This window comes from Peromyscus eremicus, chromosome 2, assembly GCF_949786415.1.
Source record: "Peromyscus eremicus chromosome 2, PerEre_H2_v1, whole genome shotgun sequence".
Taxonomy (NCBI): domain Eukaryota; kingdom Metazoa; phylum Chordata; class Mammalia; order Rodentia; family Cricetidae; genus Peromyscus; species Peromyscus eremicus.
Genome location: NC_081417.1, coordinates 99,637,436 through 99,659,868, shown reverse-complemented (window position 1 = coordinate 99,659,868; position 22,433 = coordinate 99,637,436). Strand labels below are relative to the sequence as shown.

Genomic DNA, 22,433 nt, shown 5'->3' with positions numbered 1-22,433 from the left:
GCACTCGGGAGGCAGAGCCAGGCGGATCTCTGTGAGTTCGAGGCCAGCCTGGGCTACCAAGCGAGTTCCAGGAAAAAGCGCAAAGCTACACAGAGAAACCCTGTCTCGAAAAACCAAAAAAAAAAAAAAAAAAAAAAAAAAACTTAGCACAGGGCCTGGAAATGCCCGTTGAACTACCAAATATTGGAGTGCTAGGAAATCAGTGGGTAACTAACTCACTTTGGTTGGAATAGAGGGTTCATGTTGGAGAATTACTATTCTGGGAAGTAAAACAACCCTGCTCATGGCCATTTAACCATGTTTGGTGTGCATGACACGTGTGTGTGTGTGTGTGTGTGTGTGTGTGTGTGTGCGTGTGTGTACATGTACATGTACAAGAGTGTATATTGGAGGGGTGAGCTGTGTGAAAAGACTAGGGAGCATAACAGAAACCTTTGAGAGACAGGCTAAGGGCATTTTAGGAAACTGGCTTAGTCTTACTTGTACTAGACAGATTCGAGAGAGACCCAAGCCTAGTGAAGAAGCATTGCAGTAAGGAGGCCATGAGGGTCTAAACACCTGTTCTCAAGTAGTAGAAGTTAGATTAGAAAGAAGGAGTTGATCCATGACAAACTGCAATGGGACTAATAAGTGACTGATTAGGTAAGAGAGCAAGATCTAATTAGAGTTGGTTTGGAATGTTCTTACTAGATAATATTGAGAGAAAAACAATTCAACAGAACAGAATCTGGTATCTGCAGGTATCATCTCAGCTATATAAAGTCACTCATTGACACATCAATATGTGTATAGTCCTTGCCTTGTTTAATGGGATGATAGATGGTTTCATTGTTTTCCTTTTTCTTAAATTTACGTCATTTTACAAAGAGAGTTCCTATGAGAAAATAGCACAATAAAATAAGTTGGATTTGAAGCATTTTGGCCAAGTTTCTTAGTCCTCCTTCTCTGAGCAATACAGGTCAGTTTTGTGTTTAGAGTTGAGAATATGGAGTTGAAGTTACAGGATTGTGTGAGAGTAGCTGGATTCCTAGGGCAGATTAACACACGAGGGAAGCGTGAGAGGCTGCTTCTCTGGAAACCCGATGCTTTCTTTGTCGCTTGGTAAATTTCCTCTGCAGATGAGAAGGTCACAGTTATCTATAGTCCTGCTTCATCTTCACCAGAAGCATAATCCCACCCTGCTTCTTGGCTTGATCTTGTTTCTACGCTTGCCACTCCCTTGGAGTTAAGTTAGCACTCTTCAAGTCACTGGAGTGCCGTACCTGAAAGAATTTTGAGACCAAGAGCTATCTTAACATCTTCACATGCCAGGTGACTTGCCTCTGTTGTCAAGCAGCTGGTGGTGTAGCGGGGGTTGTAGCCCTTGGTGTCTGAGTTTAGGGACTCTCTCCTTAATCTGGAGAACAGTACTTACCTTTTATACTCTAAATCATTGCTTTAGGGCTACACTTTCTAAACCTTAACCTTTGTTTCCAGCAGCCTTTCTCCAGATAGTATTACCATAAAGGTTCATTGCAAGACCTTTATCATTTAACCTATTTATTATGTGTCTACAGTAAAATTAAGAAGATGGATCTATAAATGGAAAATCTTATGTTTTAATATTTTACTCATCACTGTAGATAAAAATCAAAATGATACAAATATTAATGTTCATGATTTATTAAGCAGCGAGTAGATTGTCTGTTGGGGAAATAGAGAAGACTGTAGGTTTCTTCACGGATTATCCATGGATGAGTAGTGCCTATAAGAGGAAAGGTAACTACTATTTCTGTGCTCTTCCCTTTGTTAGAGATATAACTGTTGAAACAGCTGTCATATATATATAAGCATTTATTAGCTTCTCTAGATATATGATGCTCACAACTGTTCATGTGTTTATAACAAAAGAAAATACATCCTTATAACAGTTAACATTTTGTTTACTAGTTATTTTCATGTCATTTTACTGATAGACCAACTACAGTCTGTCAGTAAGTCTCTAATCTCTAGTAGAAAAATTCTAAACTTCTTAAGAAAGTTCTGAATAATGATAATTGAAGTCAGTTTGGGGTGTGTTTGTATGTGTAATGTGTGTGTGTAACTATAGAAACCAGTGATTGTGAAATAAATATTTTATGTTGTTTGATTGTATAGGTGATCATTACCTTAGTAAACCTAGTTTCTGGAAGAAATGATGTGGAGTTTGTATCTACAGATTATTTTTCCAGTTGAGAATGATAAAGGTCCAGGAAAGTAATTAAATTGAATTTAGAGGGTAAGTGTCACTTATATGTGTAAGGAGCTTTTCTGATGTCCTAAAGACCCTTCCTAGGGATAAGTAAGCATTGAGAATAGTAAGAGGGTGGTATGAATGTTCAGGGAGTTTGGAGTCCATCTTTACTATTGAGCACTTTCCAGTGTGCCCTGTAGATGAGGCCTTTGTAAGAATCGCCTGACATGAGTTCCCAGACTTAACCTGCTCCTCTGCCCTCCCAGGCTGTGTTTACAGCACCATGGCTGAGGTTAATTCAGCTTCTTTACCTACTGTTATTTCCAGAAGCCATGTTTCATGTCTCCCACGTTAGCTAACAACTGCTTCTTTAACTAAACTTCTGCACATTTGTCAGATTTTCATATGTAAAATTAAAAATGGCCATCTTGTTGAACATTTAACATTTTCTTTGTCCTATTAACAAAAAATTAAATTGAAAGCTCTGCATAGACTTTTGCTTGTTATGATTAAAGCTCCTTAGAGTCCTCCTATCCGACTTACTAGAATTCTTCCTGCTCTTTGCCCCTAAGGTTACTCAGTTCCCCTTTGTTGTGGTAGAGTCCAGGGCAGCAACATCAGCATCAAGTGAAAACTTGCTAGAAATGTAGTGTCTTGGTTACACTGAATCAGAAAGCCTGGGGGAAGTGGCTCCATTACCTGTGATCTAACAGGCCTTCTGGGTGGTTCTGGTGCACACCGTGATTGAGAACCTCTGCCTTGATTTCATCTGCCTGTATCGCTCCCTGACTAGTATCCTAATTCACTTAGAAGACCATACCTTCCTAACAGACTTGTGCTCTCTCCCCCGTACCACAGAACCTTTATAGAGTCTCTTACAGCATTTACATCTCCTGCATCTGTCTGTTTTTGAAGGTGGAGGCCACAACATAAATTACTTTTCATCTACATATGGCCCCTTCTCAGTGGTCTGTTAATAAGTGCTGATGAGCTAGTGAATGTATGCATGAATGAAGGACAGCATTTTAGGATGAGTCGTGATCAATAAGGTCAGCTGCTGTGGAGAGATCACGGAGAATAATGAATGAAAAATCTATTGGATTTCACAGGAAGGCAGATGTTGGTGACCTTTGAAATGCTTGCTTCAGCAGAGTGATGGGCAGGAAGCCCAGACTGCTGAAAGTTAGGGGTGTCCAACATGATAAGGACTTACACACTTCTTACTGACTGTTTATCTGTACATGTAGAAACAGAATTTTCCTGGGTGAAGTTACTGAATTACCTTTTTTGGTTGGTAAACTAACTCCATTTAGCCTGAGATATTAGGATATGTGATCATTGTAACATGATGTATTTTCTGATTTTAAAATGAAATGAAATGATTACAAACCCTAGAATGATACAGGACTTGTAGTAAGTGCTTAAAGGGCCATTTCCCTTATTTGTCCATCCCATGATTATTTTTCTTTACTAATGCTGTTAAAGACATCACTCTGTTCATTTTATAAAAGGTGAACTTCTTTAGAATAGTCTTCAATCTGGTCATTGCAGAAATTATGAATTTTATTTGGACTGGGAAGCATCCCTTTAGTTGAACCAGGCAGTAATTTGAAATTACATGTATCTACCCAGAGAAGTTCCCCAAAGGTAGTTGAATCCATGGTAGTGTTTCCAGTAATCCTGATATGAATGGGAAATAGAATTTATGACTGTATTTTAATTTTTAGTTTCAATTAGAGAGGGGGTGGAAGGGACTGAGATTGAGGGAGATTGATTGATATTAGACTCACGTAACTGGTACAATCTCAAGAATATCGTCAGTACTGGTATGTGGTCTTTTTAAGATTATCTTTTAGCCCAACTCATTCAATTCATACGATTCCTGTTTATTAGCTCTTTTGCTAACTACAAATTTAGAGAAAAAAAGAATTCCCACTATGTTGCTGGAGAATTTCTCTCCAGCTCCCGCCACCAAGTCCCGCCAGTCCCAGAGCCCACTTATAAAATAAACACACAAACTCTTACATTATTTAAACTGCTTGACCATTAGCTCAGGCCTGTCACTGTCTAGCTCTTACTCTTATATTTAGCCCATTTCTATTAATCTTTACTTTGCCACATGGCTTGTGGCTTACCGGTACTTTACATCTTCCTTGTCCTCATGGCGGCTGGCAGTCTCTCTCTCAGCCTTCCACTTCCCAGAATTCTTTTCCTTGTCCCGCCTATACTTCCTGCCTAGCCAATGGCCAATCAGTGATTTATTTACTGACCAATCAGCAACACACTTGACATACAGACCATCCCACAGCACCACTAGTTGTAAATAAGATCCTGAATTTGATCTTACAGTCCATCATTCCACCATTGTTGTGGTCTGGGAATAGGACAGACTTGCTTTTCCTCATTGACCTAACTCATGCTTCTTCTAACCATACAGGAGTTAGGCCTGAATCCTCCATAGTTTGGGAGATATTGAAGTTCAGCAGAGTCCAGCTCTGGGTTTGCACATGTTATATCAAAAGACTGACTTCTTACTTTTCATTCCTCTGCATGTTGTCAAAATTTGGTGACTCAGCTGTGTGTGTTTGAATATGGCTTATATACCAGAATTCAAGAGGCAGAATCAGGCAGATCTGAGAGTTGGAGGCCAGCTTGGTCTACACAAGAGTTACAAGGCAACCAGGGCTACATAGTTAATCACTGTCCCAAAACAGACACTGAACAAACACCTGGGTGATTCCTGAGAAACTGGAACGTAAAGCAGGCTTTTTGGTGTAGTGTAGAACCTTAACAGAAAGGTAATCTTTGATGTTGTGTTCAGGCTGAAATTATGGCTGATACCTGTGAGCCATGCTTATACTCTTCACACCCTCGTCTGTGGTTCACCTCCTGGACTCTTGAGAACCTTTTCATTGTGGACGAGTTGGACTTCAACATTACTCCTATTGACTGACTAGCCAAACATCTTATGCACTAGGGTCTAAAGCTGGCCCTATACCTACCTGTGTAAATAAAGTTTTACTGGGACATGCACACACACATATATTCACTTCACCTTTATGGGTGTGTAGCTCCTTCCCTGCTCTAATACATAAGTGAGTAATTGTGAAAGAAAAGTTGTAGCTTCCAAGATTGTTACTAAATACCAGGTCCTTATAGAATCTGTTGTCAACCCCTGCTGTCCATATTGCTTTATCCTACTATTCTTACTTCTTTATATATGACACAATGAAGAGTGATCATAAACTGATGAGATGACTCAGTAGATAAAGGTGCTTGCTCCCAAGCCTGATGATGACCTAAGGTCAATCTCCAGAGCCCATGTGGTAGAAGAAAACCCCCACAAGTTCTCTGACCGTTACATGAGCACCATGGTACATGTGCACACCCACAAAAACATTAAATGTAAAAAAAAAAAAAGATCAGGAAATAGCAAACATCTCACTGTCGTCTGCTTACAAACAGTGTTTGGGAGGAAATATTTTTGTCTTATGTTCTTTACTTGTGCTCTTACAGTTATGTGAAAATCTGTGCCCCTCTCCCTTCTCATTCTGTCTCTTTATCTTTTGAAACCACCAACCTTTTAGCCTCTTAATGACTTGGAAGATGGGGTAACACTTTCCTTTTGGTGACAGAACATATCTAAACATAAGTCTGCATTCACTTCGCAGAGTTGCAAAATGCCAAACCCATGCATAAAATTCAGGATTTGGTGTCATGTCCTTTCTCTGTGATCCTTTCAATTTCTCATTTGTTGTGGTCCGAGCACAAACATAGGTTTGTTTAATGGAGTTCAGAAGGGATGCAGAAAGGGAAGTGGAAGAGGAGCAGATTTCCCCAAGTTCAACACTAGGCTCCAAGCAGATCGGCCACTCATCAGGAGGCTGCATAGGCAAGCTGTACTTGAAGAAGAGCAAGATAGCAACATCCCTCCCTTGCCGTTTGCAGCCTAAATGCCCTGTGGAGTGAGAAAAGACTTCAGTCTGCAGGCTTGTGAATCCCTTATCTTTCCCAAACGTTAAATTAATTTTTAAAGCTATTTATTCAAAGTTGACTTAACCACCAGAATAGGAGAGATCAGACAAATCAGCTGCAAGAAATGAAGTATGGGGAAACCCGAACTCTTTGACAAAGTATTCCTGGGAGTAAATGTGTTGAATGAAGCCAGCGGGTAAATGATAAGGGCCTTTACACTGTGGATGTAAGAAAGCAATTTATCAAGAGTACATGAACTCTCTAGTGGCTTCAAGTCAGGAAGAAACGAGAGTGGAGGAGGAGCCCTAAAAAATACATTAGAAATACTTAAAAAAAGAGAAAAAAAAGCTCTCTGTGTGTATGCTCTTTTGAATCTCTCCATTATTATGCAGAAGTGCTGGTATGTTTAAATTGGGATGCTCATCTTGCATTTGGACTGTAGGCAATACTTCTGTGAGGGAAAGTGTTTGGCACAGGCCATTCAGTAGCCTAGAATTTTCAGGAATCTTGGGTGTTCTCAGGTATAGCTGTGACTTAAGGCAGAGCACTGTCTACTGTCTGTTTGCCTGACTTAGAAGGTTAGATGGCCATCTCACTGGCTTACAGTGTTAGCATTCTTACTCTCTCGGGCATATGCTCTCTAGTGTATAATTCTGACAGTTAATTGCAACGCCTTTTGTGTCCTCTTGAGGAGTTAATGGGTGCCTTTCACAGGCCATCTCTTGAATCTTGTAGCATCTCTCACCCTATGGCTGTGACAGGTTTCCCCTTCATCATTTACAGTAGAGAAGCTGGGGCCACACATTTTATGTTCGCAGCAATAGGATTCCCAGTAACTCAGATATAGATTGGAAATAAAACTCAGGATCTTACTGTAAGTGTTTTAACTTTAGGGGAGAGATGCCATTTCATCGAGCTGCGGAGAAAACACAGTTACTGAACTGTGAAATTCCAAATATTTTCTCTGAGAATGGCCATCCTCAGCTTTCTCCACAAGATAATTCCATTAGCTGAAGTCACAGGAACTTCCAGTTGTAGTTACTTGTTTTATTTTCTTCTGACACCTTGTAAGAACCCTTTAACAGTAACTAAGTAACTTCCAGGTGTCACCCTAGTGAAGACAAGACTGTCCCATAGACAGACAGGAGAGAAATTTAGAGAACTAAAGTTTCAGGAAAATCTCCCTTAGCTAATTTGAGTTGTGTTTTCTTAGCCCTCGGCACAGGTATTCACTTCCTTATTCTTTCTGAGTTAGGCCTTGTTGTGGTTGCTTTTGTTGAGATGGCTTTTCTGTGTAGCCCAGGCTGAGCTTGAATGCTCACTCCTCTTTATTAGTCCCCTGAACACTGAGACAGTTACATGGTCTTCACCCTGCCGGGTGTGAGCTCGGCCTTTAACTCTGTGATTTAGAAAATCATCTTCCTCTCCTGTAAACCGTTTAGGAACTACAAGGAATGTTAGCAGAAGTGACGCCTTTTCTGTTTTAAAGGACGATCTCACTAAGTAGTCCCTGCTGGCCCTAGGACACATTGCTCCACCTGTACTGATACTATAGGTATGTGCCACCATACCTGGTGTCAGAGGTGACTCTTACCTGAACAAGTGATGGTGGTAGAGCCTGTTTTTAGAGCGTGAATTTGGATTGCTGTCTTTGTGTAGGGGAATAGAAGGCACTGTGATAACTTGAGCTGGAGTTTAATTAGTGAATTAATTGGTCATATTTTTTGAAAGAGCCACAGTCATTAAAAAAATCCTCAGTGACTTTCTTTCTATAAGTTAAATGTTTTGTCTGATGTTGTCTTTCATTTATAAATACCAAATCAAAAGGGGGGGGCAAAACAGGAACTAGGGACTCTTGCTTAAATATCTATAGTTATGAGCTATCTGGCAAAATGGAGCTCGGATAATGTCCAATAACGTTTCTAATTTTGTGTCCTTTCTGTCTCCTTATCCCCACCGCATACCTGGGACATCGGTGGGATGACCATAGCCTTGGATAAGCTCAGCACACAGCACCTGTACCACCCCACTCAAGTGGAGATCGTGCAGTCCAATGTGGTGTTTGACATCAGCAGCCTCATGCTCTACGGGACACAGGCGGTGCCTGTGCGGCTAAAGATCCTGCTGGACCGGCTCTTCAGTGTCCTGAAGCAGGAGGAAGTGCTACACATACTGCACGGCCTGGGCTGGACCCTGCGGGACTATGTCCGAGGATACATCCTTCAGGTAGGGAGCATTTGAGCGCTGAGTCTGGGCTAGCCCTTCGTGGGTTAGCGCTCTGGCTACATCTGGTTTTCTTCTTCCTCTCACTTACCAAAATAGGTGTCTTCTCCTCTGGTCAGGGAGTACGCTACTGGCAGGCCTCAACAGTATATAGCTGAAGCAGAAGTAGTCTGTTGACTAGTATTGCTTTATGTGTACCTTTGAGTTCAACTCTTTGTCTCTAAAAGGGGCTGTCTTTGTTTTTGTTTTGTTTTTTGTTTTTGTTTTTTTTTTTTTTTTTGCTTGTTTTTTTCTGAGACAGGGTTTCTCTGTGTAGCCCTGGCTGTCCTGAAACTGTGTAGACCAGGCTGGCCTTCAACTCACAGAGCTCCTGCCTCTGCCTCCAGAGTGCTGGGGTTAAAGGCAAGTGCCACCTACGGCTGGCTCAAAGTGAGCTGTGTTATTTTACGAACTGAGTCTTATTGTCTTCGAGCTGCATGGAGAGTTTTACCCTCCAGCTGGGTTTGTGAAGGTGTTTCTCATGCCCGCTAGGCAAGGTCTACTTGAGTTCTGTGAACGCTCATATTTATTGTGTCTTTACCCAAATCAAGGAAGAAACTGTAACATAACTTACATAAACTAACTGTCTGCATGTCCTGCAAACTCTCGTGTTGCAGTCTCAGGGCTTGACATACTGACAAATAGACACATGGATAGAGGTTTGGCTGTCTTGTGACCTGGAGACCCTCCTTTGTACCAGTGACACTTCTAATGTGGTAGGGCTTTCAGATTTATCCAGGATGCCAGTAGCCTCTGCCCTATACCAACACCCCATCTCTCATTACCTTTTTGGTGCTTTGCTAATTAGTAAGTCATTTTGGCTCTGAAATTTCTCATGTCCATCTACCTTCCTATAACCCTTGAGGGGCACATGTTGAGAAAAACATGTTGAGGGACCTTAGGATCCTAAATCTGGATGATAGAATCCTGTCTTGTTGAAGAAAATTTCAGTTGGGAAGGTAGAATCTAAAGTCTTCTTTCAACTTTCCTATGGAGATATTTCCAGAACTGACCACTCAGAAAGAAAAATGTTTACGTTGGACCAGCCCTGTAGAGTATGAGAGATAAAACCGATGTTGATGAGCTGAGCCATCCTGTGCAATATGCAAGTCCTTAGCTGTGAAGTCCACATATCACACAAATTTCGTCTGTGATGAGTGGAGAGCCTCTGGTCTCTCTATGCTTTAATCTGGGATGAGAATGTACAAACTCATGCCCTTCTTCTACCTGGTTCCTCCAGCATCCATGGGGACAGAGCAGCAGTAGGACAGTGAATAGAAGCAGACAAAGTGGAAACAGAAGAGGTTAGATTTCTGCTCCCCTAATAGGCTCGTTTCTTAGTTTACTGAGAGCCTTGTCTTGGAAGGCACAGAAGATGGACTGAGGGTGACGATAATTAAATATTGCATGTTCAGTTTGAATTGGTTCTTTTTTGTTGCTTTGGTAAATCCCCATGACCAAGGCAACTTACAGAAGACTTCATCGTGGCTTACGGTTTAAAGGCAGAGACATCAGGTAGCAGACATGGCAAAAGGAAGAGAGCTGACTGCTCGTATCTGAACCACAAACATGAAGCAGGAAGCACAACCGGAAATGGCAAGTCTTTAAACTCTTAAAGCCCATCTCCAGTGGCATATTTTCTCTCATAAGGCCTTATTTCCTAAACCTCCCCGAATGGCGCCACCAACTGGGCACCAAGTGGTTAAATAGATGAGCCTGTAGGAGACATTCTCATTAAGACCACCATAGTTTAAAACGTATATTACATCATTCTCTGATATGTCCCAGGATGAGACTATTTCAGTGGGCATGTAAGTCCTTAGGAGCAGGGCAGTGTGGAGGGGTGCAGAGCCAGAATGAAGAGTCAGGACAAAGACCACATGGAGCTGGGTCCAGCCACCATTTCTACTAGCTGAGACCCTGGGAGTGGCAGATCTTCCCACAGCAGCTGCCACGTCATTAACATCTCTTCTGGATACATTTTTTTTCTTACAAAAAAAAAAAAAAAAAAAAACCTCTTACAAATGTCTGCCTGGAGTTGTTAGTTTAGCTAACAGTTTCCCTGTATTCAAAACCTGTCCAGGAATGTCTTCACTGTCTACACTCTGGTGCTTGCTTCTGCATCAGTACCGTATTGCAGCATCATGACTGGTTTTTGCCTCTGAGAGCGGGAGCATATGTATTATGTCTTCCTGTTCAAACACATAGGTACATGGCTGTGCTGGTCTACCATTGTAGCAACTCTCTATTAATTCTTGTCACATTTTGATGTCAGTTAATAGAAAACCTGCTAGTTTCTCTCTGTCCTTAGAACACTGCTATTTCCTACTGTTCTGATTTGACCAGAGCCTTGGTAAAAATATGAAATAATTATTTAGGTGTTAATTTTCTCAATATTGTATTATATCTTTACAATATAGAAAATATACTTCTTTCAAATATACTATAGGTTTCATTTTGTATAAGAGAGAGAGAAGTGTGAAAGAAAAAGTCAGCAAAGAGCCTCAAACTAATGTATATATATATATATATATATATGTGTGTGTGTGTGTGTATATATGTGTGTGTGTATATATACGTATATATACATATATGTATACGTATATATACATATATATAGCCTCTTAATAGGAAAGGAAATGTTAAATATAAAGAATATTGCCATTAGTATAATTATAATTAATTTTCATTAATATAAATTTTGACAAATCTCAAATTTTAATGTATCATTTCTTAAGAGTCTAGAATTGATATTTTTAGAAAATCATAGACTTGTCATATTAGAGGAACTCTCAGCTTAGTTTCTATCTTCTTTTATTGATAGAATTGATGTAATATTGATTTTCTTTAAATGGCATGTTCTGTCGTTTAGTATTTATCATATACTTGTTCTCTATAAAGCACTTCTGGGCTTAGAATAAAAGCAAAAGATTGCAGGACGCAAAAACATTAAAAAAACGTATTGAGAAAACATTCATTTTGTAAAAGACAAAGGGAGTTGGGCTATAAAAACATCCCCTTTCTTCTAAAGATTTAGGCCAGTACTTGATTACTGGCCAGTACTTTAGAATTATGTGTGGTAATGATGAGGTATGCACAAATGACTTTGAAATAATTATATGTAACATTTTTGTACAGGTAGACTATAAAATGTTCATCTGAGAGCTGGGGAGCCCTATAATACACTATTAGTGTACAAGTCATTTTATCTGGCTAAAACTCAATTGTCTTGTAGCCCTCAAGGCATCAATTTTAGCATTATTGCTCTCAACAACAGTATATTGAATATTATGTCAGTTAAAGGAGAGTAATTATCAAGGCAAGTTAGGGTGGCTGTTAGTCTTACCACATATTGACTTGGTTAGCAGTTGGCTATAGATTGTGTTACCGGGCAAATGAAGATGTACGGTGAGTTGAACTGGTCAAGCCAGGATATTAATCTAACTCTCTCTGGACCCAAACCGGCATTCTTTATGTATAGCCAGCTACTCCTAACTTCAGCAAGAGTTTTGAATGTGGAAGAGGGTATGTCATCTGTTTTTTAATTTGGGAGTGTGTGTTTGAGGGAGAAGAGCAGGCCATTCAAAACTCTGATTAAATCTATAATTTGTGTATGATATTCAAAGAAAAAGGAAGGTAATGGGGATACCACACAGTCATTGAAAAGCTTGGCATATCTGTTAGGGAGCCTTTCACTTAGGTAGCATCTATGTGCTCTATAAGCCAACCAGTTGAGTATGAAATGCAATAGCATAAATTGGACCACAACCATGTAAGAAGGTAGGCCATTTCCTGAAAGTACAAATCCCAGTGTTCTGTGTAGTTGATAAAGTCTTTGTTCAGAAAGGCAAGAGGGAGCATGTTCTGGAAAGTAAAATGGGAATATTCACTCAAATGCTAAAATATAAATATAAGGGAGCGTATTTTTCTACTACTAAAGAATAATTTTATTATTATTATTATTATTGTTGTTATTCCAGGTCATCCTCTAGAGATACCATTTATTGACAACCAATAAAAAGAGTGGCCTGCCCTCTTGTCATCTGATTCCTCATTTCCTTTCTATCTTTGACTTAAGCAATAACACAGATGATTATTATTGTTGGATTTAGTCATTTAAAAATAAAATTTTTACCTAGTCTCTCTTTAGCTTGAACATAAAGCTAACTTGCCTGGGTGCATGTACCATCCTGTCTTTGGAAATCTCCCTGCTTGTAAGCAAGTCCTTCCAGAGAATTCTAAGACCCAGTTCAGACTTTCTGAACAATTAGCAGAGTGTCAGCAGCCTGTGAGCAGAGCAGCAGTGGTGCACATTGCAAGTCACCTGGGCCTTAATGGAGCAAGCCATGTAGTTCTAGTGCTTCCCAAAGGCTGACATCAGTCCAAGAAGTCTAGCTTTAGGTGTGGGAGGAACCACATGCTGTATCCCTCTCTGAGCGCTTAGGATACACATTAGCATACTAAAAGCTCTGAGAACTTTGGAAGGAAATACCTCTTCCTCAGCATGCATGTGGTCCACTTAGGAAGGGCTTCTACCCACAAGTCCCCACTGTTCTGCCTGCGTGGGTAATTTCTTCTTCTATAGGAGTCAGTTGAAATCCAGTTTTTCACCAGGACTAGCTGAAACAATGGAGCTCTTCCTTTGCTGTTGTGATTTTTATCTCCAGATTGCTTCCTTCCAGCTCCATCCACAGTTTCAATACAGTCAGTCAGTTGTTAAAATGTCTCTCCTGACATTGCTGTAAAGTACTACAAAGTCACTCAATATGTATCAGTTACAAGCAAATATGCTTAAATTTACAATATAATATTTCCTATGGAACTGATGCGATACCCATCAATTCCAGTTGGTCAAAGGGTCCTTAGCCTTTCTTCTGGCTCACTAGGGGCTGGCCCAACAGCTACAGCTGTGCTACTGAAGGTAGCAGGAAGCAAAGGCTTCCAGGCTTCCTAGACAGTGGTCTGTGCAAAATGAACGTTCTGTGGTATCTGTGTGGTAGAAAATGTCAATATTAGACAAACACATATTTCTATGACCCCATGAGAAGTAAATTCAATGTTTATTCTGTGGATCCCCATCCACCCCGACTTGTAGTTACTTTCAGTAAATTAACATTTGGTGCATTGAGGTCAGAAGAGGTTATGTGACTTTTCTATGATCACAGAAACTTCGAATTGACGGTGTTGTATGATAAGCTTCCTGAATATAAGAACCACATATCCCTTGTTTCCTTCTTAGCCCACACCCAGCCTACATGTTAGCTATTTCTACATAACACTACATGTTAGTGTTCTGTGTGGGAAGACAGATTCATGATTTGGATTCCTGGCTTAAAGTTTTATGAGGAGTATGAAATTAGGCCTATGCCTTTACTTAACATAAGTCCCTCATCTGTAAAACAGCATAATAATAGCACCTCTCAGCTTCATTGTGAAAATAAAAGTAAGACAATGTACATGAAGGGCTACTAAAGGACAGCTGTTAATATGATGGTGAGAAGATGATGAACTATTATAGACTATCACCTACCTGCTCATTTTAGTTTATTAAATAGCCTTGAATTCTGGAATTCTTTATTTCACTCTGCCCCTTAAAGCAGAATGCTTTTCCAACTAATCAGACATAAGGATAGCTGTTCTTCTGTTTTAAATCAATCACACGTACATAATCACACAAGCATGCATAGGCATGTGAACATATTTGCGTGTAAATGAGAGGCAGAGGAGAATAGTGACGGAGACACTGGACTCTGCAGTTGGACAAACTTGGTATGAATCTTGATTTCACCTTTGACAGCTGTTACTTAAGAGAGACATAACATGTTAATATCACTTTCTCCATCTATAAATAATATAGTGAAATTATATTTAAATACATCATACCATAACTATCCCATGGCACACTTCATTAATAATTACTACATGGTATGTGTTCACAAGTGTGCCTTTTAAAAGAAATGTCTATAAGACACTGTTCTTTTTATTTGTCTACTTCATCAACCCTTTTGGTAACTCTCTGAGTCCCTGGTGCAGAATAAATGAAACTTGTTAAAAATTATTAGAGTAGGCTTTTGCATGAAATAAAAGTCACAGGGTAAGGGTGTAGCTCAGTGATAGAGCACCTGCCTACATTGTACAAGGCCCTGAGTTCAGTTCCCAGCACTGAAAAACAAAATAGGCAGAATTGTAAATGAGTATTAGTTCGCCTCATAAACGTTTAGGGAATTCCAGAAAAAGAAAGAAGAAAGTACCTCTCTATAGTTCATGTAAGTAGACTTGTAATTGGTTAATTACTGTGTGCTGAGTCCACCAGCACAGGTCCTTCCAAAAGCCCATGGGATAATGAGCAAGGCAGCCATGAGCAATTGACAGGAAGGAAGTTATTTGATGAAAACGAGGAGAATGTACAAATGACATTCGTACAAATTAAAGGAGGGATAATTTGATCCCAGATAAAGATAGGATAAGCATCATAACTCTTAAGAAAGTTGTCTTTATATCCTGTCACCAATTCGTGGATCTTTTTCAGAGAGGAAGAGCATGTGCATAAATGGTCAGGATCCCCATTTCTGGCAAGGACATGCAGAAGATAGATGATTTGGGGCAGTATCCTATGTTTAAATTGTTTGTTTTTCAGAGTGCCTAGGCCATCTACAAACACCCTGGCAATCCTCCTGGCCTCCCTGTTAAAGAGATAATTTGGGAAACTATCATCCCTAGTTTTAAAGTTACCATGGCTAAAGGCCTTAGGCAGACTTGGAGCTGGAGGTTGAATACAGGGATTTTGAATCCCTTGGCCAAGCTCTTAACTATTCAAACAGCAATGAAAACAAAGTCCTTAGACATAAGGACACAGCTTGATGTTCTATGCTCAGAGCTAAAATGAAAATATTCCTCCTTTTACCATTGTGTCATAGAACCAAATAGCTCACCAGATTCTGGGATGGAATGCTATGACTTCAGGAATAGGGCTGTGTGTAGGGAACATAGAAAGTGGCTTCTGCGTTCACCAGGAAAAGCAGAAGCCAGTCCACCCTTCCTTTGCAGTTACATTTAGTAAGAGCCAACTCAGGTTTACTTGGATGTGTGTTCTTTTTGGTTTATGGAGACAGGTTTTCCTCTATGTAGCCTGGCTGTCCTGGAACTCTGTAGACCAGGCTAGCCATGAACTCTGCCTCTGCCTTCCAAGTGCTGGGATTAAAGGTGTGTGCCACCACCACCTGGCCTGCATATTCTTTTAGATGGCATTGACTAAACTCTTGGTCTCTCCAAAGTAGCCCTCCTATCTGTTCTTCAGTGAATTTAAAATGGACAACTTCTGAACGTTGGGGTTAAACCTCAAGTCAGCCACCCATTAGCTTCCAAACTGTGCCAAAATGATGTGTCCATAAGTCTCATTTTCTTGGCAGGACCTTCTTAGAAGAATTTTCAGAATGAACAGATGTAACATTAGAAATTCTTGGTGAAGCTCAGTAAATTTAATTCCTTAAGTAGATCAGTCTTCAGGGCCCGTCTTCACCCTTTAATTTTCTTGGTCAATACACATTTCATGGTTCTCCTACTTTCCTGTACATTTTATTTGAGCCACTGTATTCTTTTCTGATATTTTCTTCAATTTCTCAGGAGGGGCAGGTGCTCTAACAGTGAGGCATGAGGAAGTTTCAAAGGCCAGACTCTACAAGCTGTGTTTTTTTGTTTTGTTTTGTTGTTGTTGGTGGTGGTTTTCTTGGTTTTGTTTTTTGTTTTGTTTTGTTGACTGCCATACACTTCAAATACTAGTGAGGGAAACTGTGAAGGACTGAAAGGTAGAAATGAGATAAGGGTCTGTAGAGGCTTCTGAAAGCTTTTCCTAAGTCCATACAGATGGGACAAACATAACTAAAGATACGTTTGTCTGATTCATGTTTGGTATTGCTGACAGTGATCAGAAAACACAGTGTGACCACTGCCAAGTGGAATTAGTCTGCGAAGACTTGTTGAAACAGGCACTTCTTAGGAAAAAGGATGTGGGGAGCTTCCTTCCATACAAGAAGAATACTATATTTGAAAAGAATATGAGTAAGTTTATGGGGAAATTGATTTCACTTGATTGCCAAGCTCTGAGCGTGAGGTCTGTGAGTGTGGATTTGGATTTGTTTGGTGCTTGTATACCTAAGGAAAATGATTCTGATGTCTCACTAACCCAGCAGTTGTTTTTATAACCCTTGGACTTGGTAAATAATTGCCTAACTATGGTCCTGTTATCATCTGGGAAGTGTTTCTGCTTGTTGGTGGCAATGGAGTGATGTGTTCACTGTCCCACCCGCTCCCTGCTAGCACTTTCTCTTCTTTGCTCAAAGGAGACTTGAGATGGGGACTTGGAGAGTAGACGAAGCTGTGATAAGTATACATAAGAGCAGTGGATTGTCTCAGACAACTACACCAAAGTAAAATGCAGAAACGCCACAAGAGAATGAGATACTGATCAGGAGGCATTTTCCATCTAGAATTCATTGTCTGTTTCCTATGTGAGTCTTATGTAGAGAACCTAGAAAAACACATTTTAGACTTAGAGAGCAAAAGGCTCTATGTTTTTTTATTGTTGTGTAATTTTCTCTAACAAAGCCATAATAACAGTGTCACAGGCAGCTTTCTAGTTAGTATGAGTAATGTGGTTTTGTATTTTCTATTTTTATTTTAATATGCTTTCCCTACTGTGGATTTTTGTTTTGTTTTGTTTTGTGTTAAAATTGGTGTTAAGCAAATGCAATTCAAACTGTGGTGTGTTCTGCATTTTTCTGTAATACAGCTCTGAAGTAAAACTCTATTGACAGTAGCCTTTCTGCATCCTTAGAGTAGGACATAGACCCTTGACAGTATTGGCTCATGATCATAGAAACCCAGACTTTAAAGAAATCGGTACGTAAATAATAGAATAGTCCATAGGTTTTGTCTCTAGTGTACCTATTCATATTAGATCTCTATTCATCGTCTGTTGGTAATACACAAAATCCAGGAGTCAGAGAAGCACCTTGAGTTGCCTCGTTTATTTGCTTGTTTTTAAATTTACAGTCACAGTTAGAAGTAAATGAACAATAAGATGCGTTCAAATTCCTCTCGAAAGAGTAATTAAGAACGCCTTGTCTCCGTGCTGTCCTCTCTGCCAGAGTGTGAGTTCATGCTGAGTACGTTCCATTGAGTCAGCCATCAGTCTCTCACCAGTGGGGCTGCTGTGCCATGCATTGACATGTGAGGGGATGTCTGTCTTGCAGTAGCCATGGCCCTGTGCCAGATTTTGAAATCGGTAGGGCCAGTGCTGGGAGCTTTTCAATTCTGAATCAGGGTTCCAGTTTATAATAGCAGAGCCAGGGAAGTCAGTTGAATCTGTGGCCAAAACCATGGTTTAAAAAAATAAATTTCCCTCCCTTTCCTTTCTTGCAGTGGTTTATTTCTTTAAAATATGGGTATCTCTGTCCATTGATCCTCTGGTGACTTTCTGCTGGATTCAAATTGTGGTTTCTTAGGTGAAAAGGTCAGCGTGTTACTCATTCAGCCACACATCAATAGAGATGAACTGAAAGCAACACAGGACATTTCGACACTGCTAGGCCTAGGGTACCTGAAGGAAGTGTATTTCTTTCCTGCCTAGCCTTCACTCTGCCCTGTCTTCTGGGAGTGGGGGAGGGTTCTCGTTGGCATTGGATTAACTGCTGCAAATCCATGGCCATAGGGTGCGGAGGAACCCCTGAGAATCAAGCATGTCATCTTGGTACCATCACCTGATTTAGTGCTTTTTCCTCAGGTCTGCAGTGTCTCAGGGGGCCTTTTTCCCTTGCAGCACTGATCTTTCAATGAGGTGCTAGTGTCTGTCCTGAGCAATAACAGGGAAAACCCATGAAGTGTGAACAGCTCTTATTAGGGGGGTAAATGTCATTAACGCTTTTGTAGCCTTCTCTACAATCTGAATGCTCTTGTCAAGAGAGTGGCTCACTGAGGCCTTCCTTTAAATCACAGGGACAGAGTTTCAGATGCTGCAGTTTTACATTTTAATTAAGCAAGGCCATTATCCCGTGTGCTTGGGTATTTTTGTAATCAGCTCTGCCTGCCTGTACCCTTAGAACAGTCCTCTAAGATAAGGCTGGAAAAACTGTTAATGGAAATGATTTTAAGGGCTCGAGAAAGAGTTTACTAAGAGTTATGGATAATCTTTGGTGGGAGGGGTGCAAGTACCTCTCTCAGCTCTGTTTTAGATATAGACCTCTACACTCATGTAAAATGCATGTTTATATATGATATGAGAAAACACTAGCATGTTAAGTTTATGAGTATAGAAAAAGAAAATATTTAAAGCATCTAGCATTTAAATAATGGTTTATTATTTTCTGTACACACACAGAAATGTTTCTGTGACCATTAATTTCCTATATGTATATTTCCACTGTTTATTTTTTTGTGAGGCAAAAATTTTATAGGCAAGAATTTGATTTACAGCATCTCTCTTATTAATTTCTCATTAGTCTTGGTTATATCTTTGAATTGCAAAATAAAAATAGTTATATGGTAGAAGAATGAGAGAAATAAAGTATCATTTACTCTGTGATTAAATTTTAATAAAGAAAAAATAGTAAACATTGTTAAAACATGGGAAGTAAATCCAGAAAAGTTAGAGGCAAATAAGAAATAAAAGTAATTATCTGATGCTTGTTGCTAACTTAAAAATGTGTAATTTAGTATGGTGTTTATTTAGAGTATCATTTTTAAAATTAATCTTTCTTTGCTGCCTTTTTAAAACTCCATTTTTGTTTGTTTTTGTTTTGCTTCTGTTTTTGACTTTTGCTTCTTCTTTGTAAGACTGGAGGAAATGTATTCACTCAGCAGACACTTAAGTGGCCGCTGTGTACAGGCGGGAACAGACAGCAGGGTCCTCTTAGCTTTCGGTGGTGGAGTGTGACCGTGACTAGACAAAGGAGACAAAAACCATGAGCTGCATTTTGTGATGAGTATGGAAGTCAGAGCTATAGCTAGTACAATAACCGCTTATTTATAAATGGGCTCTTTGGACATAGTTCCAACTTTCTTGAGAAGTTAATGCCTTCAAAATAAAAGGTGTTTAAACCTTCCTCAGATGCCTTGGTTCTATGGTTAGTTTAGACTCTGCCATTAAAGGATTGACAAACAAAAGTAACTTTTAGTCTCACCCCTAGTTTTTGAATTATGATACTTATTTTCTTTTGGTTTAATTAAATTTTACTGTTATGGAAATATCCACCTGTTTATCAAATTGTATTTACTTGCTTCCTGTCTGTTCTTTAACTGATAAATGATTTGACAAGTTCGTGGACACTTATTTAAAAGTTCCCTTTTCAGTCAGAAGGCCAAGGTGATTGGATTCTCTGTGAGGACCATGTAGAAGCTGCTTATGGAGTCATTCACTCAGAACAAGGTGGAAGTGCTGCTGTTGCCAGTGCCACTTGGGGAGAGATTGAATCAATTAAAATGTAGATGTTTTACATTCAGTTAGAGTGCACATTATTATAAGAACATGAGCTTTGGACGTAGTCTACAATCTCCTTGGTAGTTTCTTTTGCTCATTGTGTAGAATTTTAGTCACCTGAAGCTTCTTTGGTGAGGAAGTTCCACGTGCATATAATTAAGAAAGTGCCAGTCTGGTGCCAGTAGGAAGTTCCTAAGGAAGGTATTCTCACATTTGGGGGCCTGGGAAAAGAGACTTCACATAGCACCATCTGCCTTGCCTGCCCCTTCCCTCTGTTCTACCTCACACCTGGATCCAGGGTGCTAATAGATAAATTATACTTTCTAAGGTTCACATTTTGGGATACCTTTGATGGCTGGACTATCAAAATTATCAAAGATGTACATTAAAACTTCATGAATGGAGGAAGCAAGGCCTTAGATGGAGGAAGGTTTACTGTACTGTATTTCCCACATGGAAGAGTATCTGGGCCCTGAAAGGGGCCCACTGGAGCAGAACATATCTAAAAGGGAGGGTTGTAAAGAATGCTGTAGAGTAGGCGTTCACTTATGATTTATTCACCAGAGGACACTGCTTTGAAAGCCCAAACAGCAGGTAAGTTGGTCTTAAATCCTGGCTATAAGATGTGGTCTCCCAGACCTAAGGAGTGTCTGATAGTTTAAATTTCACAAATGTTTAACATTTTCCTACAACTTGGTCAAATGTGTCTTGTCGTAAGTCTGGTTGCAATTATTTTAGTGAGGTTTGAGCTTTTGTTATTGCTGGGTTGCATTTCTTTACGAAGGATAAGTGTACCTTCTCATACATGCTTCTAGAAAGTCAAGATGGCAGAATTTAAATGCCAGTATCACATGGTGACCAAAATACGTTATTTCTCTACAGCATTCTTTCATTCTTGTTATATCTGAATGGTTTTATAATCACCTTCATTTAATCTGAATACTGAGGAAGTTTTGGGAAGGTCTTTTTTTTTTTTTAGTGTTTTGAGTCAGTTTCAGGGAGACTAACATAATTATGTATTGAATAAGTTTGCACCTTTGTAGTACGTGTCTAAAGGTCAGCACTAAAATCCAAATAATGTGGTTTAGAATAGCGTTCACAAAACTAGAGCATATTTTCCTATGGAAAAAATATACAAGTGGTATAAATATCTTCCCCTGTCTAAAGTTGTTGAAAGCTTAATTAGATCAAATCTGAAACCTCTAAATGTGTTGAAGGAATATTTTTCTACTTAGAAAAAATTTCTGTAAAGTGTAACATGGTGTTTGCCTTTATATGGCTTATGAGTGTGATATAAATTAGTAAATAACACTATATATTTATCCATTTACATATTTGTTTTGTTGAAAGTGTTGCACTAAGTAGCAGTAATTACCTCTGTTTAGCAATAATGATCTTGAGGACCAGGTAATTACACTTTTCATTTTTAATACAAATTTAGTTTAAAGCAGACATTAAAATCTGACTTGGAAAATGTTCACCAAATACTCTCTTACTTGTTTACCAAATACATGTTTGAAAGAGTGAAAATACAAGATTCATCTGAAAAGTAATTATGATTAGGTTATGAACATTTTTTTTCCTTTAAAGCAGAGTTTAGTTTGAATTAGAATTCTAGGCAGCATTTATGAGATCTGAACAGAGCTTTATTTAATGTAGCAGAGACTGGATAGGGCTTAAAATTTAGCAAGACTGATGGGGAGAAATAGGTTTTGTAGTTTCTCTTCAGGAAATTAAGAGAAAACAAATGAATACAAAACCAAAGACTAGAAATACATACTAGACTAGAAATGCAGTACAAGTTTACACAGCTCAGCCTAATAAGGGCTGAAGAAAGGAATTTGGCTGAACTTAACAGCAAGAAAGTGCACATGGCTGTGATAGGTACCTGTTTGTTGAATTTTATCACATTTTTTCCTTTGTCCACTGTTGTGTATCATGAAGAAAGTCTGTAAAGATACAGAGTAGCCTGTTGTGTATCATGAAGAAAGTCTGTAAAGATACAGAGTAGCCTGTTGACAGCTTTGAGGAAGGGTTAGGGGTGTAGCCAGGAGCAGAGCAGCAGCTTTAGTGTTACGGTGACAGAGTTCTGCTTTCGTGGAAGTTGATGCTTTCAAATGAGCATATTAGTCATGCACAGTTCCCTGTAGATTATCCAGAATTTACTGGCTTACTAAGGGCAAGTTGGGTGTCTGCAGTGAGTGGACATGACCAGGGCTGGGTGGTCTAGGATGGCCTTACTTACTGCTGAGAGCTGTTGGTTAGGACAACAGAGGTGATTGGTTTACTGCTCACTGTTTGTAGGTTTGCCATAGTTTGTTTGGAGATGCCTAGGCCTAAGGCTCCGAGGAGCAGCAAGAGAGGGAAAGCTGAGGTGTGCAAGCCTTTGAAGTGTCTGTGTCCTTCCTAGTTATTGACGCCCTATTGGCTAATGCGAGTCAAATCACAAAGGCAAGAACGAGAGTTGGCAAGGTGGGTCCCAAGATGTAGATATGGGGATGGGGGGACGTG

At 39.6% G+C, this 22,433-nt stretch overlaps 1 protein-coding gene across 2 annotated transcripts in view; it reads left to right on the top strand.

Annotated features, from left to right (window-relative positions):
• Bnc2 (basonuclin zinc finger protein 2) overlaps nucleotides 1-22,433 on the top strand; it is a 407,276-nt gene that overhangs the window by 281,235 nt on the left and 103,608 nt on the right. For both annotated transcript variants that reach the window (XM_059254496.1, XM_059254497.1), the window contains exon 5: nucleotides 8,178-8,413. In XM_059254496.1, coding sequence (XP_059110479.1) covers nucleotides 8,178-8,413 — 236 coding nt within the window. The remainder of the gene's footprint in view (nucleotides 1-8,177; nucleotides 8,414-22,433) is intronic.